The sequence below is a fragment of the Carassius gibelio genome, chromosome A7 (genome assembly GCF_023724105.1).
Source record: "Carassius gibelio isolate Cgi1373 ecotype wild population from Czech Republic chromosome A7, carGib1.2-hapl.c, whole genome shotgun sequence".
Lineage (NCBI taxonomy): Eukaryota > Metazoa > Chordata > Actinopteri > Cypriniformes > Cyprinidae > Carassius > Carassius gibelio.
Window position 1 is genome coordinate 13283789 of NC_068377.1, and position 24394 is coordinate 13308182.

A 24394-nucleotide genomic window follows, 5' to 3' on the forward strand; every position below is an offset into this window, starting at 1 on the left:
TAAATCCTTAAAAAAATATTTTAAATGTTCTATTCATCTAATAATCGTGAAAAAAAATGAATCAGCATGACTCTTTTCAACTTTTATAATAATAATAAATGTTTCTTGAGCAGCAAATTAGCATATTATAATGATTTCTGAAGGATCATGTGACGCTGAAGCCTGGAGTAATGGCTGCTGCCATTACATGAATCAATTGTGTAACAGTTTTTTTTAAATTGTAATGATATTTCTCAATTTAACTTTTTAACTGTATTTTTTTTATCAAAATGAATGTAGCCTTTCTTAAAAAATGCTCATATGCTCATGAAGCATATATAATATGTTAAAATAAATCAAATAAACATTAAAACTCATAGCCAGAAGCAGAATAAATGAGGAGGGCTCACCATGCATGGCATGTTTCTGATTGGTTAAGAGCTGTGACAAAGCCCAGAATGCTTCTTCTTCATTCATGAACATTAACAGTATGGCAGCAATCTGACTCATGCCCTGACAGTAACTCACTTCCTGTGGAAAGAATAGACAAAGTCAGCAATTACGTAACTTCTCTTCATTAAGAATGGATGTGATTGCACACTTACCGTATTGTAAACAGAGTACGCAGAGAGCACATGGAACAAAGACTGTTGCCTGTTAAGAGAAGAAAATGTTGTCAGGCTCAAACTCTGTCTTTTACTGAAAGTACACACTGAAACAAACTCACATCAGCAACACATGAAGCAAACATCCATATTTTTTTCACAAAGATGCACTCGTTCTTTCAATTTAAAGTTGAGCCCCTCCCTTCACGTGTGAGCATTAATGACACCCTACAGATGAGCGAAACTTTCCACTTGGCTCTCTAAGGCCTGCAATCTATTAAATCCTCACTCCCTTTTCTGGCCTGCTTGGGGAACAAGCTATCAAAATTGAGAAAGCGGCTCTGGAGACTATCGGCAGAAGCAGTGAAGAGAGACTAAGATGTTGATGAACCTACCCTAAGCACATACACAGGCTGATAGACTAAATCTTTGAATTTAGCAATAAACAAATGTACTGTACATGTGCTGGTTCTGTAAATGTGTTTCTGTATTTTATGGTCATATCGGTCACACTTTAGTTTGGGGACTTTTTCTCCAGTAAAGTCCTAATTTGCTGTTTATTAGTAGTTAATAAGGTAGTTAAAAGTTTAGGTATGGGGTAAGTTTAAAGGGATACTCCACCCCAAAATAAACATTTTGTCATTAATCACTTACCCCATGTTGTTCCAAAGCCGTAAAAGCTTAGTTCGTCTTTCGGAACACAATTTAAGATATTTTGGATGAAAACCGAGAGGCTTGTGACTGTCCATTTACTGCCAAGGAAATTACACTGTCAAGGTTCAGAAAAGTATGAAAGACATCATAGACACAGAAAAGTGTACGCAGTCCAGTGGATATTCTCCAAAAATGGTACTATGGTAGAGAAACAGAGGAGACAAATTGTTGAATAAAGTTGTTATTTTTGTTTTCTTTGTGTACAAAAAATATTCTCAACGCTTCATAACACTACGGTTGAACCACTGGTGGCAGATGGACTATTCTGACAATGTCTTTCCTCATTTTTCTGGACCTTGACAGTGTAAGTTACTTAGCAGTCAATGGGACAAGTCACAAGCCTCCCGGTTTTCATCCAAAATATCTTGAATTGGGTTCCGAAAATGAACAAAGCTTTTACTGGTTTGGAACGACATGGGGGTGATTTATTAAGTGATTTATAAGGGCAAATTTTCGAACCTCACCATATGTACACATCGAATTTATATATATGTAAATTCATATATATTTTTGAATAAATGCAATTATAAAAGTAAGACACTATAGGACTATTGCCATTCAAATGAAATCAGTATCAACAAAATACTTTATCAACATCTTTGCACTCTAGAAGTGGTACTCAAGCTGCATCTGAAGTGGCATTTAGATGTATTTACACAGATACATTTACACTGTGTAAATTACAATAGCATAAAAAACTTCTAAAATCAGTCCAAGGACAACGTTTCCTACATGACCAATATATGAAAATGTCATAGGAAGACAATAAAATCCATATACTCACTAACAGACAAAAAGTGGAAGTGGGCAGTTTGTTACAGGTTATATGAGCCATTACTGTCATGTGAAACTTCAACAGCTGAATGACTTCAACAGGTAAAAAGTAAGCCTGAAAGCATGTCAGAAGAATCTGTTCCAATTGTGGTTATTTGTTAGCGTGCTTACAGACAATAGTGTTTTTTGTTGCACATGTAGAAGAGGAACAAATCAAGAGTAGAAGCAGCAAGTGATGTTTAGCACAAGTATCTGTAGAACACACATTGTATCTGTCATTTTTATTTCTATGAATTTTATTGCAGAGCTGCAATGCAACAAGGCACATAATTACATTTATTTAATTATAGAACATTTAATGCATGCATATGTTACTTACTTTACACCGAATCGATCCATAAACATGATGTGGTTTCGAAAGGTCCTGTTGATGTCAAGGTCAATCTGTTTGATTTCTGGAGAGTACAGCTGGGCTTGCTCCTTCATTCTCTGTCAATCAAACAAATGACCTAATCAAAATACTGACAAGCTACCGTGCATTACAAAATGATATTAGAAGACAACCATTTCTAGATTTATGTAATATTATACCTACAATACTTAGTGGGTTTATTTTGCCAAAATGAACAGCTGACTTCACAGTATCTCGTTTATTATATACTGTAACTACTTTTATTCTCTTATGATTTTTTTTTTCTGCTCATGATATATACACTACCTGGGTCAGATTAAAAGTTTAAAATAACAACATATATTTGGAAATATAATTATTTAGTAACATTACAAATGTCTACTGACACTTTGGATCAATTCAATGTGTCTATGATGAATAAAACTATTTTTTTCTTTAAAAATACATCTACAGTAGTCAGGTAAAGAAAGAGAGAAAGAGAGAGAGAGAGAGAGAGACCAATCAAATCAAGTCCATCTAAATTGCTTTGTAATCCATTTACAACCACTTCTGTAAAACATTCAATAAAGGATATCACCACCAGGGCACCTTTCTTAGGGACAAGGTGGATGCTACTAATCCTCTTTGCTTGTTGTAAAATCTCAGAGGCTCTGAAGGTTTGATTTGCTTGTGTTTTGTTCTCTTTTATCTCTTTCGATGCCTTGTGTCAGCCATCTGTCTGTTTTCAGATCACACACTAATCCCTTTGAAAAAGCTCTATCCCAATAACACTCCAGTAATCCCACTCTCACCAAACAGGCCAGCGGAGACTTGCGGCGACACAGTGACCATAAGTTTGTTGTGAATGTGTATATATGCTTGTTTTTATGCTGTACCTCATATTTTCCTGCATTGTCGCTCTTGACTTTCTCGACATCCAGTAGCAGGGCCCAGGTCTGTCCTCTCAGCTGTAGTGGGATGCCTTTATACACCCTCTTAATCATCTACACAAAGACACCAGGAGTAAGTGGAAATGAATGTTTTAAGCATCACTCTGGTTCTCCATGGAGCTACATAACAGTGAGAAACAACCTCTCCAGGTGAAGCTCACCCGGTCACTGTTCCTGTACTTGCTCCAGTTCTTCAGCATCTTCAACCATTTCTGCACCCTCTCAATCTCCACCAGTTTTTGCTACACAGAAAAAAACAGATGAAAATTCGGATGAGTGATGATTAATTAGTAATTAATAGAAAAAAGCTGAAAGAATATGGTGCATATCACACAAGCGCATACAATCCTCAAAGTCAATTATAAATATGAGCTATACGACACAAAAAAACCCCTCTTGTGTTTTTGTCTAAGGAAGAAATATTTCTTTCCTCATTTGTACAAGTACTCTGGGATTAGATGCAGAACAGGCATTCAGATCACCCTGCTGCTGTTAACATCTGTTCTGAGGACAGTTTTCACTCTTTCCACCCCTAGTCTTCAACCTTTAAGAGCTACAACACAACTGCACAAATGTCAGCAGGAAAATGCATCAGCCATCAAGCTATGAATATGTGACATGAGAGCACACCTCCAGACAGCCCAGCTGTGTCTGCCACACACTCATGTATACTCTGTGTCTGAAGGTCACCATAAGCCCGTTAGACCATACACTGAAAAAAATGATTATGGACCCAATTAAATTAAGCGTAATTCAATTGTGCTAGTTTAATCCATTTAAATTTAGTTTTTGATTTTAATTAATAAATATTAATTGGTTTTAAACAAATTACACGTGTGTTATATCCAAGCCATGTGAATTAATTAAATTCAGTTTGAAAATATTAAGTTGAACAAATTTAGCTGAAAGTTAATTTTATATTTTGGTGATAATAATTGTGTTTATTTAAATATAGCTAAAATAAATTGATTGCAACCACTTAAACCACCATAAAATTTTTTTAGTAAATTCAATGAATCATTTTTTTCAGTGTATTTCCCATCATGCACTGGGGCATGAATAATTAAAAATGTTAAGTTTTCGAGTTGTATTTACACAGTTTTATGGTTGCTTTTGATGTTAGTTTTAGTGACATTCATTTTTGTGACGCCTGAAGTTCATTTTTTACTCAAAATGACCCATTTATACTCAAACACTATTCACTGATTGTTACCGTCATTGTGTGTGGTGTACCATGTATTGAGGTCTCTGAGAAATGGTGACTACTGAGTTACATTACAGGCATTCTTGTTTGGGAGAGCAAAAATATGTCTTGGGTCAGAAAAATAAAGTTAGAGTTGAAAATGTTGGGTTTGCTTTATTTGTCTGAATATTAATGAAAGAGACTATACTAATTAATTTTACTATGTAGAAATTAAACGATTAAATTGATCTGGTTGCACAATTAATTTGAGTAAATTCTACTCAAAAAAGTTTAGCTAAAATTATGAATATAATTAATCTGAAATTACTGAAAGAGATTAATAAACTCAATGTATAAAATATAAGTACAACCAATTTATAAAATATAAGTAAACTCAACTTATAAAATATAAGTTCACTCAACTTAAAAAATGTATCTGGATTTAGATACATTTATTTCGTGCAACCCCTTGACGTAATAAAATTAAGTAAATTCAACATAAGATTTTTTTCAGTGTAAGAGTCTCCACACTGCAACTGATTCAATCTGTGATCCTTTGTGACTTCTTTTGTGTTTTTGTCTGTGATTTTACTAAATATTATTTGAATAGTATATTCACGTGCTATGCTTCATTTGAGTGTCTTTATTACCTTCTCTTCAAGGGCACTGGGTGTGGGTAATTCTTCTTCACTGTGGGAAAAAAACAAATAAGTTGAAGACTTAATTCAAACACACAGTGTACACTACCATTCAAAGATTTGATCTCTATCTATCTATCTATCTATCTATCTATCTATCTATCTATCTATCTATCTATCTATCTATCTATCTATCTATCTATCTATCTATCTATCTATCTTACAGACCTGACACTTTTGGATAGTAGTGTACATCTGTACCCAAATTTACTGTACCTAACCTTGACAGTGAAAACTAATTCAGTTCCAATAGCTCACTCCTAAAATCAGATTGTTTCATATGATTAAATGTGTTGATAGACAATCCATGCTGATAAAAATAAATAAATAATAATAATACAATGAAAGAAAGACACTGTCATCATGAGTGACTGTTCAGACAAAATAAAAGAGGGCTTTGAAAGCAAATGAACAAATGCATCCTTCCCCTGCCAACATGCCAACTTACTGAAGAAATCCAAAGCGATCTGTGACTCTGTATATGCTGTAGTCTGCATCCTCCCAAGGATCGATCTGAACTCCTGCGTCTCTACCCTGAAATATACACAAGTGAACACTTCATTTGACTCATCTGAACAGAAATCATGCAGAGTTTATCAAAGGTGCCACACATCATCCAGTTCCAGGCAAATCTGAAGCAACTTTAAATGTAGCAGCTCTGAATCAGATTTGATTTTCATGAGCCTAATGGTAATATAATAATATATGGTATGTTATGCTATGCTATATAATTATAAAATAATAATATGTACATCTTAATAATAATAAGGTTATGCACTTGGCTAAGTTGCAGATTTTTATAAACTAAAAAAAGAAGTTGAATTACACAAATAAATATATGAAAACAACACATTTTTGTTGAATGGAAGCAGTTAAATGTCTTCAGATGTAGTTGTCTGAATATCCACATTATCATGTGTACTTCAGTGACCTGGATCAACGTCCCCATCACTTTTGCCATGACTGATTTTGTCTATATCCCACTCCAGTGATGCATCTACTGTAATACTGGACGCATTTCCAATGGTCGAGCAGAAGCTTTAATTTGGTCTGTGAGTTATAAATGGAAGTTCTCTGCTGAAACTGATTTTCAATGTGTTGCTGAGTGGCTGATTTAGTTATGGAAAGTGTCAGCAGCAATGTTCTCTCCGGCACACAGCTCTCCACATTACCCTTTCGATTTTCTGTGGCCTGCTAACCATTCTAGTGAAACTACAAAATGCAAACAAATGTGTCCTAACCCCGTTATACATCCAATGATATATAGCTGTAATTTGGGCCTTTACATTTAAATGCTCAGCACTTATTTAACATAATTTGCACCCTGACAGTACAGCGGAAGTTTAAAAGCTTTTTTCAGTTGGTGTGGATTGATTCCCTAACGGGGGATGGCCACGGCTCTCCTGTCCTCTTCTCAACCCCATGGTGGAGAGAAGAGTGGAAAGAAAGCAGTGATCCGTGACAGTTTTTCCCCTGCTAATGATAAGAATAGGCTAATGATCAACATTATGTACATACACTACGATTGAAAAGGTTGGTGTTGCTCACCAAAGCTGCATTTATTCAATTAAAATTCAGTAAAACAGTCAAATAGTATTACAATTTAAAATAACAGCTTTCTTTATTAATATTTTTTTTAATGTAATTTTTTCCTGTGATGGCAAAGCTGAATTTTCTAATATGCTGACTTGAACCATTTATTTATTTATGAAAACGTGACACATTCTTTGATGAATATGAAGGTAAAAAGAACATTGTTTTTTTGACTTTTGATCAATTTATCACTAGAACCGCCACGGGGTAAATTTTCCCCGTGGCAGTTTTTAAAACGTACATAAAATATTTTTATTAAAACATTCAAGTATCTCAGTCACTGACTTTTACTGAAATTGTGTGATTTACGATCCCCTTTTGTTTAAAACTGTTTAGATAAAACCAGAAGGCAAAACGGGGTATTTATACCTGTAAGCGCCAGCGCGGGTCAAATTTACCCGCTATATAATGGTTGTATGATCGTGCAGTCATTTTCGTGCCGCTTGTGTTTTAAACAGTACATTGCTAGGCAACGCCTTTCACTCACTGAATTGGCAGTTATCAGTTTCATAAATAAAGACAAAATGAGTAAAAGAAGGCGATTTATGAATGCTGAAGAAGAAGCACTTAATGCCATGAGCGACGGAGAGTCTGATGGTGGGGAGATAAGTAACGAGCGTCCTGTCAGTTCAACATCTGACGGCGATCAATATTTCATATTTAGACGTTTTATCCTAATGTTACTCATAATTGTTCAACATTTTGATTAATGATTAACTTTTTGTTTTGCCATTTCTATTGGTCAATGTTCGCTTCTGTGTTGCTTTTTATTCTAGTCTGCCTGTTTCCTGAAGAAGAAAAATCTGATGTAAGAAATAAAACCTCTCTCTCTCTCTCTCTCTCTCTCTCTCTCTCTCTCTCTCTCTCTCTCTCTCTTTCTCTCTCTCTCTCTATCTTTTTCTCTTTTACCCAAAGTTTATTTGATGTTCTTCTTGTATAATTCAAATGATAAATTATATAATTTTTTTAAACAAAATAATAATGAATTAGGTGAGGCTGTCATGGCATCATCCTATGCAATGTGGTGAATTATTAATTGCTCAAAGGCTATTTTTTATTTTAAAAAACATAGGTTATCTTTAAAATATTGATTAATGACAATATATTATAGCTTATTACACCACCCAAATATCTATTTACTTCCTTTTAATTCTCGTTGTCAGTGCTGGCTTGTTTAGCTTAATACTGACTGTTATGAAAAGTGAATAGTGTAGCCTGCATACATTTTTGTTTTTTTTACATAAAGCAACAGGACAAAAATATAGTTGATGACTAGACATAATCATTTCATGACTCTAGACACTTTTTTGTGAAGACAGTAACATAATACAGTGAAATAATATGTTCTTTAGCCATATAAATACAGTTGATATGTACGTGGGTAAAATTTACCCGTTGGCGTTTTAGGTATACAGCACCCTAAGGCTGTGTTAATACATCCTTGCTGAATTTAAGTATTAATTTCTTAAAACTTTTATAGTATACCAATTCTAGCACAAATAATTCATTACCTGAAGGTATACATTAAAGGAAATAGGCAAACTTGAATAAGTTACAGTATGTATGACAGGATCTATACTATTTCAGTGAATATCTGCCCAAAGTGTGAAGGTAAATGGCACAATTTACCTTATTATATTTAGAGATGATCTCAGCACGTTCCTCTGCTATCAGCACCTCAATGTCCTTCTTCATGTCAATATCTAGAAATACATCACACAAAGAACAATTAATGACAAAGAGAGAAATGAATGCTGACAAAAAGCTAAACAATCTGGAAGACAGATTTCATGTTCTGTTAAGGACTATACATTTGCACAGATGAATATTAAACAGTTGCTTTGTCATTTGAAGATAGCTCAGCAACACAGGAAAAAAAGCAGACACGGGTCTTGAGTGCAACATATTCATCACATTCAGACTGAGAAACTGGTCCAAAATCAGCTCTTGTTGGCACTGGGTAACCTGAGCTCTCATAATGTTTTGAAGATCCTGTTGGTCATATGAAGGCCTTGACTGTCTCAGAAACATTAGTCCCATGGGAACCACAGAGGCAAAAGAAGGGAACAAAGCTTCCCGCCAGGCTTCAACTGTCTGAGAGCACTGTGTGTCTGCTGAGTCTGTTACACACACAACTAGAATCCCCTCACCGTGGGACACAGCCCTGCATGACACACCAACATGTGTCATATTCAATATTTCCAGCCCATCAAAAAAATCATGCCATACTGTATGACATTTAAAACTTCACTAAACAGGAGAGACTAAAATCACAGTGCTGTATTTCTTTGAATTAAAAGTCACTTGCCCTCACTGCCAAATTAACAAGTGCATTTGTTGTGTTTGTATACCACTGATGACATTTCCTGGTGTATTTACACAGAATAATATTTCTTATATGTCCCTTTCCCAATTTTTCCATCACTCTCACTGTCTCTTGAAGCCTACTCATATCATAAAGCTGTCAAAAGTACCGTCACAAGGATTACAAGTGAACAGAGAATCTGAGGTTTTTCCCGTAAAAAAGAATAGAAAAAGTATAATAAGTGTTTATAGGCATCTTCAGGCACACATAGTTTGAGAGAGACTGTGCTTCCATGGCTTGCAAAACAGCAGAACCACAGGAAATTATTTTGTGCTTATGAATTTTGTACTACTCAATGAGAAAATAATTTGCTCAAAACCCCAAACCACGGTTTGTAAAACTGAAGAAAAACAAAAGACTTTACTAAGCATTTTCTCTCATCACCCACTGCCATTATATTATACTATATATCCTCTCACTAAAATCTGTCTATGCCAGTTAAAGAATATAAATAAATAAAAATGGTTACAAGGGCTGATATTTTTGGATAAATGAAAACTTATTTTCGGTAAAATAATTTCTGTGTATAACTAGTTTTGCTGATTTTTGCCAACCCGTACACAAAAGGGTCACCTTCAAAAAAACTGATCTGAAAACTGAATAAAACTGGCCTTATCCCAAAATTACATAAATAAACCAAGAAGTCAAACATTTTCCACTTCCACTATAATCCACTTCCATAAGGATAAGTATCAGAAAGAATCCTTTTCTCTTCCGTAGGAAGTCAGTGTCGTCATCTGTCACCCTTGCAGTAAACAAGGCAAAAGGATTAGGTTATGCAGTCTTTGATGAAAACTCAGATTATAAACCTCAAGACTGTCATTCAGAACAAAGTGCTCAGAACAGTGCATTTCTGAAAATATTTACATGTAATGATCCCATCAGTCATACCATATACACTATAACATATACATAACATGTGCTAATTTAGATTAATTAAGAGCTACCCAACAGAAAATCTGAATTATGTGAGGTATTTCCTCTCCAAACCTCAGTTTGTGTGTATTTTATGTTAGTCTAATATGTTACGCATGTCACAGAGACTCAGCCTTGCTTTATTCTCATATCTTATATTCATCATTGCCTCTACATCCATCTGTGTATGCCTTAAAGGGATCACATCATACTTTTTCCCTTGACATCCACTGAATTATTTTCCACCCTCTCTCTCTCTCTCTTTGGCCTAAATGATTAAATTATGGTTTTGTTTGTTTGTTTGTTTCTTATTAAAAAATATAATTAAACATCTTATAATTAAAACACCTTTTTTAATCTTTTGGCAGTTGTTTTCTGAGGAGCTTTAGGGACTTTTTGATTGACAAATGAAATGACTGAAATGACAGTCCACAAAATGAGGGACAAGAGACCCTCAGAAGAACCTTGCTGCCATTTTATTGAAATAATCTTTAATATAAAGTTTTGACATGTGGAAAGTATCTGCTGTTTAAGTTTGGGCTGCTGCATTTGACTTGAGACTGAGAGAAGAAAAACTGTGGTTTAGTAGCTCCGTTGGTCGGTTTGCATACCAATCCCCTTTCAAGGGCAGATAGAGAGAGAGGGGGACAATGATGAGCAAGCATTTCATACAGACCAATCAGCTGACAGTACTTCATCAAAACTATTTCACACAAATACATTCTGCTGTACTTTATAGAACACTATTTTTAAAAAGTACAAAGTACAATAAGGGACATTTTCCTGCTGGATTGTATCCCCTGTAGTAAATTAAAATTAAATTAAATTACTGGTAAATTAAATTAAAAATGTATGCATTTAGCAGAAGCTTTTATCCAAAGCAACTTACAGTGCATTCAGGCTATCAATTTTTACCCATCATGTGTTCCCGGGGAATCGAACCCACAACTTACGCTTGATATCACAATGCACTACCAATTGAGCTACAGAAACACTGTAGTGCTTTTGCATGTGTGATATCTGTTCATTCAAGTGAGATTTCAATAAGATCCAACTTATAGTCTTATTGGAAGAAAGTACCGCTACCTACACTTTTGCACTCCAAATTCATATCAGTACATTTCCCTTCAATTTCCAAATGAAATGACCATGCAAATTGTAAATGTTTACGGGGCATATTTTCATTTAATTAAAAATGATAATTTGTAAACTAAAACATTTGCATTACATACTGTTATAAGCTTCATACTATAATCATAATCCATATCATTATATATTATAGTTAATATGAAAATATGAACAACATTTGTTGAAACAACAGAAGCCTGAAAATCTAATGCGGTAAGTTGCTGAATTCATTGGATCAATTGGTTTAGTTTCAGTTTTTCCTGAAGAACAATGGCAGAAATTAGGCCATTATGTTCTCGTTTGAATGGAGACTGGGTGGGGATTTTATTTCGATCGCTTGTGTCAGTGTAAAAGTGCCTATTTAATTCATCTGGACTTCCATTTTAGGCCTGACTGCCGATCTCTTCCAACTCTGTTTACACTTACACCAGGTGCCATAAATAGCCATTTCTCTAGTGAGCCAGAGTCTAAACACTGGCTTTCCAATCGTCTCAGTTCTCACCAGCATATGGAATGACAGCCCTTCTGCTGAATGTCTTCCCAGCTGGATGTGAAACTCCATGCCTGACCTAGGAATCACTACCCACTGGCCTCCAACGATATGAGAAGAGAACAGATTCTCACAAAACCTAAAGTATGTTTTAGAACAGTGAGATGTTTTACAACATGTTAACTTGAAAAGTTCCAAATAGTGAATTAATATGTCATTAACATTAACATTGAAATCCATATTCTGCTGTACATTACACAGTATAATGAAATGTAATAATCTTTGTTTATATGATACAGTTATTATAAAATGTCAATTTGGAATCAGTGTTAGCATGCAGTGATGTCACAGTGATGTTTGTTGTTTACTCAAAGAATATCTTGGTAAAAGAACACAATAACTTGTATGATATTGCAGTAAACATGAGTAGATCACTGTGGGCTGAAGCTATGAATTATTCATGTGTGCTGAAGGAGGACTATGTTTGTTGGCAAACTTACATAATAAGAGGGGTCTTCAGCATTTTTAAAGAGCAGTATGCACGCATGACTTTTGAGCTTTTTGACATCCCCAGGGCAGTTTTGAAAGTAAAAATAAATTTTTCTTTATATATTTGTGTGAAATTATTATTATTAATAATAATATTTATATCTAAAAACCATTACTTTTAGTTATTATCATACTACCTTTATTACAAGTGTCTAAAAATGTGAAAGAATGCTATTTGATAACTTGTCAATCAATTTTAACAGCTTCCTGGCCAAGAGCTGTAGGCAGAAGCTTGTTTTTTAAGGCTTGTCACATATTCATTGTGTTAGTTTGGCGGAGGAGCTTAACAATCACATTGGCTCGAATAGTTCTCATTCTCAAAACATTGCACTACACCTTCGAGACTCATTTCCAACTATACCATCAGGCCTTGGTGGCCAGTCTCCTGGGTGTGCACCGAAACCTAAAGACCAAACTAAGTATAGTGTGGTTATGGAAAAAAGACTACAGAGACTGGCTCCCTTTATGCAAAAAAACAAAGAGGTCAAGGTTTAAGCAAAGCCAAGACTGGACGGTATGAAGTTTTTGGTTTGAGGAAAGAGTTCTAATTTGGATAATCATATAGGTCTGCTCTGCTGACATTTACTATTCTGACGTGAAAGGGAGAAAGAAGTTAAACATTTAGAGCTGGGGAGAGTAACAGTCGTCAGGGGGAGAGCAGTTGTCAGTGTCTGAGCAAGGACAACTGGCATCACTCGCACCGCCATCTGGGTGGGCCGTCACTGCCTCGTACTTGCTCACAGATGTAGAGCACTTCAACACACTGAGGGGAGCCTTGTCCTGACTGAGAGTTTTCTCTTACACACACGCAAACACATGCACAGGTTTGTTTTTGTGAAAAGTGGGGACATCCCATAAGCGTAATGGTTTTTATACTGTAGAAACTGTATATTCTATCACCCTACACCTAACCCTAACCCTCACAGGAAACTTTTTGCTATTTCAGATTTTCAGTATACTCCATTCTGTGTGATTTATATGCATTTTGAAAAATGGGGACATGGGGTAATCTGCTGAACAGTCACCCTCTCCTTGTAATACCTATGCCATACCCTTGTCATTATGCAATTTTGTGTCCTGATATGTCACAAAAACGCACACACACGAATACAGTGTAGGCAACACTGAGACCAATCATTAATGTGGCAAGTTGTTTGGGCACAAGCATACGGTAGTAACAAGTGTTTATACAGAATATAAAATACATAAAAACAAAACAACAACAACATCAACAACAACAACAACAACAAAAAAAAAAAAAAAAAATATATATATATATATATATATATATATATATATATATATATATATATATATATATATATATATATATATATATATATATATATAATATGAACACCTCCCCACAGAGGTCTGAGGAAAGAATATATAGCTTTCATGTAAAGCAAAATCCTGGAGAGGAAATGCTAAGGATCTCCAAAAGAAAGCATGCAAAAAGCATCTGGTAATACTTTAAGTGGTCGAATGAAACACATATGCAATACCTACATTCAAATGAACCAAACTTTAATGAAAACTATCTCTCATTTTGAAGCCATGTCCTAGTAGTAAATTCATTTCCTCTATATGTAATATTGGTACAGCCGGATTCTACACAAAATAATGCAGTTAGACAACTTATAACAGGGCTGTAAAGTGCAGCATGTGTGTCGCACATGCTAAAAAAAAATTAAAACAGCATATGCTATGAATAAATTTACCACATTATGTGATACAGGTTTGCATGTGTGTGAGGGACAGAGCTGCTTGTTTGAAGCAATGATTTATGTCTGCATGATTGCATATGTGTTGTCTGCATGACATTTCCCCCCAACCTTAATAACCGAGTAATTTTTGCAATAAAATCACAACCATCCTTGTGCAAAAATTTTTGGGGGCCAATTTTCAGTGCATCCCTAGTTACATTTGTTACTGACATTTTAAAGGGCACCTTTAAATTTGCATTTAAATATACAGGCACGAAAATGGCATGTTTCTTCTTGCACTCAAAAGAGGCATTTTGAAAATTATATCATAAATTATCTCTTTGGTATTTTAAGCTGAAACTTCACAGACACATTCTGGGGAAATTCTTGTAAAAAGGGGCATAATAGGTGCCCTTTAATCAGGATTCTTGTCTGGTTGGACAAGTAAAACTCTCTCACACTTGCCCGTTTAAAAAATCAACTTGTCCCAGACAAGCGTTAATGGAGCCCTGTGGTTCTCCTACAGTTTACTTTGGCCTACATGTATTACAAATTGCGAACTTTGTGTCTTCATCACTCGCAGTAAACAACTTCCATGCTGATGACCTGTTGAACAGGCCAATCATGTGGAAAATTGGCTAATTCCTGTCCCTGGCTGCTCGAGCGGTGCAATGTAAATTAATTCATTTACATTGCATTTATACTAACACACTTGGCAGATGCGTTTTTTTTCATCAACACTGCATTAATTTTACTTACATCTTTGTATTGTTTTCCCTTGGAATCAAACCCATGACCCCTTGGCAAAGCTAGCACGCTCTATATTGTTTAAACTATAGGATGACTATTAACATAAGTGTACTAACTTATTTAACTTTTTTGTTTTGTTTTTAGTATAATCATATAAAGTTAAGAGAAATCCTGTTTTTTTCTTATTATTATTCAATAAATGCATTATGCTTCCAAATTCAATGGAAGCAGTATTTGTATAAAACAAATCATGAGAGCAGCCTTCACAAAAATAACTCTGATTATGTGTGTTTTTTTTTTTTGTTTTTTTTTAAATTGACCAGGTGTAATATATTATATGAGATACCAATCCATACTCCACAGATATTTTTGCTTCAGTTATTTTTCAGTACTGTCAAGAGCAACCCCGTCAGTAAGCATATCAGTGTCCTACAGTAACTGTCTCTTTGCTTCTACAGAAGGCTATTCACTGCGTTATTCAGCACCAACCCTTGTGTGACATCTATACAGCAAACTCACAAAGTAATCACTTTAGTGAATTAAAAAGAGAGGTCAGAATCATGGCCCAGCAGCCAATGCACTGAGCTATGTTGTTCATTCTGAGGATGCAAGTTCGAGTATGATGAATTTGAAACAGGGAGAAGAGTAATTTCAACCTGTTTATAGGGTGCAGTCTAACATGTGTTCATGGTACGTTTTTTTTAAAATGCATTATTTTTTACATAATTAACCTTTATTCCACACCAATCTGTCCCTTCTCTGACAAATGCCTCGATTTATTTCCTGTTATTATGAAGCCCCTCCCACAGAAATACGTGACGGCTGAGATTGTTCAGCTGGCTCAGTGTGTAGTGATTCGCTAAACCGCCTCGAGTTGTATTGTAAACGATGACGTCCTCTATATTGCTTATCAACTTGAGCCCGATTGAGAGGCAAAGAATATTAATGAAGAGGATCGCACAGAACCTGTGCATGCACGGCTCTTAATGGTATGTTTGTTTGTCGTTGTCTCTTACTTTTAGATGCCCTGTTGTTTGTAAATGCTACTGCTTCTGCTAGCTTTTAATATACGGTTTTATTCTGATTAAAGCTTTAATACAGCACAGCAACCATATGCTCATCCATATATAATGCTTTTCGTTGCTTTGTGAAAATAAGTGTATAAATGAACAGTTTGTTGGGGCTGATCTGACGATCTGAATGATAGACAGAGAGAGAGAGAGAGAGAGAGAGATGCAGACCAGGGGGACGCGAGGAACAGGATTGAGAACCGCTGCTTGAGAATATTGGTGTTGAAACTTGTGAATGCATTAGAAGACAGAATCGCAAATCATATATGCACCGATTTTAACGTGCACCCATAGTTTTCTCTTGCTCTTCTTTAAAGCAGCAGAACATGGTCTCGCCCCCTTTGTTGCGTGTAATCCGGGGGCGGGGTTTATCTGGGTTTGTGACATAACGAACCTCGGAAGAAGCTCGTTGTAGTCCCTTACCAGTCGTTTCTGTAGCCATTAAACTGCCAGAATTTTAAAAGAATATATCTCTGTTTGCTTTGAACTTTCAGCGCTGCAACTTTGCAGATAATGTTTATGCTCAAACAGCAACATTACAAACTAACTAACGTTAAAAAAGTGAAAATCACCCCTTTAAATAAATAGATGGTGGTGGATAAAAAGCTTATATACAGCATTTATTAATTCATTTTTAATTTACAATTATATACAGTTATAATATATATCCACAGAGCTCTCTTTGCCTTTAGGAAATGTTTAGTTTAATGGGGTCTGACATCAGAGTAGATTATCAGCAGTGTATAATTCAACAGCAGAAAAATGTGGTGCTTAAAAACATATTTTTTTTGACTTAAAGGCCTAGTCTATGTTTATTTACTCACCACCATGTCCTTCCAAACTTGTATGACTTTTGTTCCTCTTCAAAACACAAATATATTTTTTAGCAATACTCAGGAGTAATTTCTGTCCTTCAGTTGAAAGTCTATTTCACTTTTGAGCTTCCATAAGATTTGTTATCATGTATCAATCGAGTACGGTTGAGCTACTGTGTTGATGATATTTGATGAGCTCAAATTTGTATGAGTATTGACAAGTGATTATTTGTAAAAAAAAAAGACTAAATTAAATCTGTTCATAACAAGATAGAATTTCTTCAAAAGACATGAATCAACTGATTCATATTGATACTTTTATGATGTCTTTATGAACTTTCTGAAACGCCAAAGTTTTGGTGGAATTGACTTCAAAGGAGGAACAGAAATCTTTCATTAAAATTTCATTAAAAAATATCTTTATTTTTATATCGAAGGTGAAAAATACAGGTGCTGGTCATATAATTAGAAAATCATCAAAAAGTTGATTTATTTTACTAATTCCATTCAATAATTGAAACTTGTATATTATATTCATTCGTTACACACAGACTGATATATCCAAAATGTTTATTTCTTTTAATTTTGATGTTTATAACTGACAACTAAGCAAAATACCTAATTCAGTATCTCAGAAAATTAGAATAGTGTGAAAAGGTTCAATATCGAAGACACCTGGTGCCACACTCTAATCAGCTAATTAACTCAAAACACTTGCAAAGCCTTTACATTTTCTCTCAGTCTGGTTCTGTAGGCTACACAATCATGGGGAAGACTGCTGACTTGACAGTTGTCCAAAAGATGACCATTGACACCTTGCACAAGGAAGGTAAGACACAAAAGGTCATTGCAAAAGAGGCTGGCTGTTCACAGAGCTCTGTGTCCAAGCACATTAATAGAGAGGCGAAGGGAAGAAAAGATGTGGTAGAAAAAAAGTGTACAAGCAATAGGGTTAACCGCACCCTGGAGAGGATTGTGAAACAAAACCCATTAAAAAATGTGGGGGAGATTCACAAAGAGTGGACTGCAGCTGGAGTCAGTGCTTCAAGAACCACTACACACAGACGAATGCAAGACATGGGTTTCAGCTGTCGCAATCCTTGTGTCAAGACACTATTGAACAACAGACAGTGTCAGAAGCATCTCAATTCAAAAAGGACTGGACTGCTGCTGAGTGGTCCAAAGTTATGTTCTATCAGAGCAGCCTGGTCTCTCATAACACCTGAGCAGTGCCACAGACTGATCGACTCCATGCCACGCAACATTGGTGCAGTAATTCAGGCAAAAGGAGCCTCAACTAAGTATTGAGTCCTGTACATGCTCATACTTTTCATGTTCATACTTTTTAGTTGGACAAGATTTCTAAAAATCCTTTTGTTATATTCTAATTTTCTGAGATAATGAATTTGGGATTTTCCTTAGTTGTCAGTTATAATCATTAAAATTAAAAGAAATAAACATCTGAAATATATCAGTCTGTGTGAAATCAATGAATATAATATAAAAGTTTAACTTTTTGAATGTAATTAGTGAAATAAATAAACTTTTTGATGATTTTATAATTATACAGTATGACCAGCAACTGTAAGTGGAATTAATTTGGAATTAAATGAGGGCGAGTAAATTATGACAGTATTCATTTTTGGCCAGTGTTTGAATTTATTTGTTTATTTATTTATTAAAAAAAAAAATAATATATATATATATATATATATGTTCACTGAGTTTCTGATACATATTGCACCCAAAAATGACTGAAATCACCAGTTAAAATCTAGAAAAAAAGTAGAGTTATATCATGTTTTGTCCTCACTCAGAAAGTCAGATATTTTTCTGTATTCTCTCTTGAACAGTTTTTGAACAGATTGCAATGTGGACCAGACATTACACCATAGTCAATAGTCTGTCTGCATACCAGTACACCTATCAGTGACCACTTTATTCATCTGCAAGATGAGCAGTGTTATATTTAGTGGCTCAACAATCCATAAACAGAGTACAAATCCTGAGATGAACGCTCAACGCTTCAGTAATACTGGATACAGTTCAGTAAAATCTCTCTTCTGAACATCACTGAAAAGGTGTATCCCATATTTTAAAATACAAGATAATACAAAAATTTTGGAAAATTAACTAAAGGATTATAAACAGCATGCACTAATTTACAGGTTACAATTGAGGCTGAGAGCAGAAATGTTTGTTTACTGTAGTTCTTCTGCTCTGACCTACAGTTACTGTAAATGAGATAGGCCAGTATGAGTTTTGCGCTACAGTGAGATAAAAGCACAAAGATGAAGATGAATGAAATAGTGTTTAATAAATCCACACAAGGGTAAATCCAGGACAGAACAGGCAGGAGACACACATAAGGATGAAGTAGACCGGACAAGAAAACACAGGAATGAACTTATACATTGGTGAATGAGGATAGTTAACAAGACACATCTAAACCAAATGACAATTAGCCATAAACAGAAAACTGGGTCACACAGAGCACATGGGGGATAAAAACACAACTTACAGTCCTGGGGTTTGACAATGAGTACTATACGGGAAAAATGACTGTTAAATACATATATAAAGAAGCCCACCCAAAAGCTTACACAGAGATCTGTCATTGGTCTACTTCCATCTACTGAACATCTGTGTGCTGAAAGGCAAAACAGCATTATTTACTCCTAAATATGTGTGCATGTTATGACAAAAAGAGATTATTTATGCCTCTGTATTTTATTAAGTTTGGATATTATTTAATTGCAAAATGTAAGCCATGAGACCACATAATGTGAATTCCTCTTGGCTTCTCTCCATCTTTGTATATTGACCAGTTACTTTTTTTGATTGCAACAATATAAACATTCAGTTATGGTGGATATTCTTAAGAACACCTGATTTCACTGCAATTAACCTATCAGAATCTGAATATGCACTGTAAGTGTTATGTGTATAAATGCACAACCACTTTAAGCCAATAGCCTACTAAAGTTTTTCTACATTCTACTTATAGCAATTTATACCGCTCTTTTAGTTTAAGAATGAGTGCATTTCTAGTACCTCCAAATAATAGGAATTTGTTCATAATATTCTGAATTATATTCCTCTAAAATCAGAATATTCCACTATAATGAATGAGTGCTTCTCTTATACCTCCAAACATTAAAGCAGAATAAAGAAACCATATAAGCACCAAATAAAAAATCATTAAAAGCAAATATGCATGTAAACATGGCCATTAAGAAAGAAGAAAATGAAAATTATAAATGCAGTCACAAAGGAAAACATAGGAGATGTGTTTCTGGAATATGGAGATTCCATAAACTAATAAAAAAGATCCGCTGAAAGTGAAAGAGCTCTGTTGCTTTCTCTCCTGCATTTTCATGAACTGGTTCTTAAAATAACTACCAAATTTACGAGCATTTTGATTTGCGTCGACTAAATTAAAACAAACGACAAGACATAAATAACAGAGATGTTGTTAAATATGGTGGGTTTTTGAAATCCCTGTCAGTCGAGCTTTAAATTTATAATACACTTCTTTATCATACATATAGGCCTAGTTCATTATGTGAGTCACCTAAAAATGACACTGTTGTGTCGTTTCAGTTCATTGGATCTTGCGTAATATCACTGTTATGGTATGCAACATTCAGAAGCAGGAAGAAAAAAACAAAATCGAATGTCATTATAATGAATTCCGGGGGTAAAAAAATCCTATAAATAGAAAATATATATAAATATTTATATATTACCGTTTATTGCAAAGGCTCTTCATTCCTTCGTCGCTGGAAACATGGGAGGTAAAGTGAAGCGAATCGCTAAAATCCCGTGGCGAATACAATAGCTGCATGTAACAGCATGGAGAGGAGAGCAAAGCAGCACGTCAGAGCGCACAGACTGTAGCAGCCTTGTACAGTTCGATTCTGGCTGGCAGCTGGTCACGTGATCTGCCAGTGTCATCCAGGGAAAGATTGGACCGCTACTGGCAGGGTAGGTCACGTGACAAACTACCAAATGGTGACTGATAGGCATCTACTGAGCAAGCGCATCTCTGCACCTCTCAGTGTCTAAAGGATATTATGCGATTGCTTTAGTGCATAAATTCAGTTGATTAGCCTATGTACTTTTGTCTGCGCTTTCCTACATCAGTTGCTAAAGTCATGTTGCTCAAAATGTACTATAGTTATCTGTGTAACAGTCTTACTCCCAAAACATCTAGGCATTAGTTAATTGTATAAGTCATTAAATGCAAAATGGTTGATCTAGTTGTCATAAACTGCCAAGCATATTTTCTACAAATGTCTATTACTCTTTGTCTGACAATGGGTATTTCTTCCCTGTTGGCCTGGCAAAACAACAGTAGCTCTGTGGCTGATCCGATGACATTTTGACCATGCCTTCTGCTTTTGGTCAGGTTGAAGCCAGCCTCATCCACATATATGAAGTTGGGAGATGATTCACTTGATGTTGCACTGCAAGATGAGAATTAGATGAGAATCTGTTGGCTGACTGACTGGCACTTCTGGAGGTGCTGTTTGCAAAAGTAAAGTTCTACCTAAGGGGTGTTTTCTGTCTGTCAGACCACTAGTAAAGTTTAACTGTGAATCCTATCCAGTCTCTTTCAATCAATATCCCACATACAGTAATGTGTGTTTTTTTTCAATACAGTATTTCAATACAGTAACTGTCATCCAAACTGCTGCCATAGTTTACATCAGGTAATACTAACAGAGTGTTATTATTGACTAAATATCTTGTTTGTGAACAATATTATGACACAAGGGCTTTTTATTCTGATGGCCCTGATATGTTCATTGACATAATAACTTACTTTTGAGAGATTAACTAACAATTCTGAATAGTTCTATTAAGGTTTTGCAGGTAATCCATTGTGTGGTGCTGTTTGTACGAATTGTTAAATTCTGGATATGGTACAAGCAGGCAAAAAAAGACAGACAGATGTCTGATGTCAACAAATCGAACAGAAAAGTAGTGCAATTTTGCCCTCTGTTGGTGATTGCGTGATAATGTAGCCTAACTGATGGGTTTTACAATAAGGATGACTCGAGAAATGCACCAAATCGACTGAGAAAAACTTTTTAAATATTGAACATAATATATTAAATTACGTTTACTAATTTGAAATACACTATTTGCTCAAAACTGATGAGCTGATTCTCAGTGAAATTGACATAGCTTTTCACAGCTTCTTTACGTTCTTTCTTCATGTAAATCATTACATGCAAAGCCATCCATCAAAATCTTTCTGTTTACATGTTTTGAATTTTTCCATTCATATTGGTTGCATTGGCCAGTTAACTGACACAATAACATACTAGGTTATTTACGTAACTTCGGATACGGGAACAAGCGAGTACTGCATCACTCGACGCTATGGGGGAAAAACTCCTTTTTCTCTGCGGACTGAAGCCTTTACAATCACGCAGTGTAACTGCATGGCCATTGGTTCATTCAGTTAATAAAAAACAAAGCCTGCTGGAGCACACCAGAATGGGTGGGTGTAACGATATTGCGTTCGTAATCATCGGGAAGAAGGAGGCGGGAACCAGCGCACAATCAAAACACTTTAATAATTCAAAAATAAATACAAAACGGCGCACCAGCCCCTCACGGACAACTGGTGCGCATAAATAAAAAGCAAACACATTAAATAATGTCCCAGGCCTGGTCCTCTCTCGTCCTTCACGGTCGTCGCTCCAGTTTTATATCCTTCCATCTCCTATGTGGGACTCGATGCTGGCGGTGGGGCGCAGGTGCAGCTCATCTTCAATCACTAGCACGATAGCATCAACTAACCATCGAGATCCTCTGCGTTGTGACCAGGGACCCTTTGGTGTGGCCACTTAAACATACAAAATGTTGTTACGACTGCCAAAATGGGACAGAATGCTCAATGTAAATTTTCAGTGCCCTAACCGGGCAGTGAAAGTTAAACTTCTGGTCCATCTCAGAAGGAGGTAATAGAGAGAGAGGAATAACCTGGCACGTGGAGTAGAGCACCTTAGAAATGTATATGTCTTGGTTTTAGGATGACTTTGGAGTCGTTAGGCCCAAACTCAAGACAGGCAGGTTTTACTGAGAGAGCCTGCAAGTCACCAACTTGTTTAACTGTTGCAAAAGCAAGTAGCAGAGCGGTTATCAACTACAGGGTTTTCAAGTCTGCAGACTGTAGTGGCTCAAGGTGAGCACACCCACACAATTTATTTAGGACACCACTGTCATGCTGTCTGAGCGGACTAGCATGTGATGTTTTCTTTTCATGTCCGGTAAGGAAGGGCTCAACATACTGCTATCATCTAATGGCAGTTGATGTGTAGCCAGCCTTCTGCAGGTCAGTCTGCTTTCACAGAGAGCTCCCCAACCCGTGTTCGATGCATCCACCGAGACAACATTCCTTTTGTGAATAAAGCCCATAGTAACATCTTGCTTGAACCACTTGTGGGTTTTTCCAAGGGGCCAGAGCTGTTGCACAGGCCTGGGTCACCCTGACCCTGAGGTTTCAGCCAGTACTGAAGGGGTCTCATGTGGAGCAGGCCCAGCTGTAGTACTGGCAATGCAGAGGCAATGAGGCCAAGCATCTTTTGAAACGTCTTGAGAGAGAGGGCAAGAGGCTCAGATTTAAAAAAGATGCAGAGAGCTGTTGTATGGACAGTGCACATTCTGGCGCCCTCATGTGGACTGAGGCGAAAACTGCTTCCAGGAACTAAGTTTGTTGGCTAGGAGACAGAGAGCTCTTGGCAAAATTGACCCTGAGTCCCAGGCATTCTATTCGGCTGAGGAGGAGGCACCTGTGGTATATTAGCTTGGCATCTGACATGGCTAAGATGATCCAGTCACTGAGGTAATTTAGAATGTGGACTCCTACCTGCCTCAGATGGGAGAGGGTTGCATCCATGCACGTCATAAAAGTGCGTGGAGCCAGGGACAGTCCGAAGGGCAGGACAGTATTCTGATTTGCCACTCCCTCGAAGGCGAATCTCAAGAATCGTCTGTGATGGTGAGCTACCTGGATGTGAATGTAAGCATCTTTCAGATCCAGAGAAAATAACCAGTCCTTTGGAAATATTTGCGAGAGAATCTGCTTCAGTGCAGTCATTCTGAGTGGCTGTTTCATGAGGGCACGGTTCATGTGTCTGAGATCAAGGATGGGCCGGAAGCCACCATCCTTTTTGGGGATGAGGAAGTAAAGGCTGTAGAAGCCTGATTTGCTCTGAGCTGGAACCGTCTCTACAACTCATTTTGCCAGTAATTTTTTTACCTCGGATCACAAGATGTGATTGTTCTTGCCCTGCACTGAGGTGGAAACCATGCCGCAGAACTGCAGGGGTCTTCGATCGAACTGGAGTGAGAATCTTTGTTTTATAATCCCCAGAACCCAGTCTGACACTCCTGGGATGGTCTGCCAGGGCCCCGGCCTGTGTGGCGAGGGGTTGGATTAGTTCAGGTGTTGAGTAGCCATGCAATCGTGATAACTGGAAGGGGAAATGCGCTGTCTTTTTGAAAATGTTTTTATTTTTGTCCCTATAACAGCAGCTGTTTGTGAGGGTGCTTTTGGAACGGGCCCAGTATTCACAGTAGCTTCTAGAGCTATACTGCCCCGAGCGCTTAGTCCGCTTTTTTTACCTCACAGATCCCTGGGAGGAAGAAAACAGGAGGGTGCAAGGGCTTCGTCACCATAGGCTCATGCAGCTCTGGTTCGTT

At 36.4% G+C, this 24394-nt stretch overlaps 1 protein-coding gene across 1 annotated transcript in view; it reads right to left on the reverse strand.

The window, feature by feature from the left end:
• Positions 1 to 20605, reverse strand: part of LOC128016615 (USP6 N-terminal-like protein) — a 29204-nt gene extending 8599 nt beyond the window's left edge. The window contains exons 1-9 of the mRNA XM_052601265.1: positions 20425 to 20605; positions 8517 to 8590; positions 5743 to 5828; positions 5247 to 5286; positions 3575 to 3655; positions 3360 to 3467; positions 2452 to 2561; positions 585 to 633; positions 390 to 510 (exon numbers count right to left, since the gene is read on the reverse strand). Of these exons, the coding sequence (XP_052457225.1) occupies positions 390 to 510; positions 585 to 633; positions 2452 to 2561; positions 3360 to 3467; positions 3575 to 3655; positions 5247 to 5286; positions 5743 to 5828; positions 8517 to 8582 (661 nt within the window). The 5' untranslated portion in view covers positions 8583 to 8590; positions 20425 to 20605. The remainder of the gene's footprint in view (positions 1 to 389; positions 511 to 584; positions 634 to 2451; positions 2562 to 3359; positions 3468 to 3574; positions 3656 to 5246; positions 5287 to 5742; positions 5829 to 8516; positions 8591 to 20424) is intronic.
• Positions 20606 to 24394: the final 3789 nt, after the last annotated feature.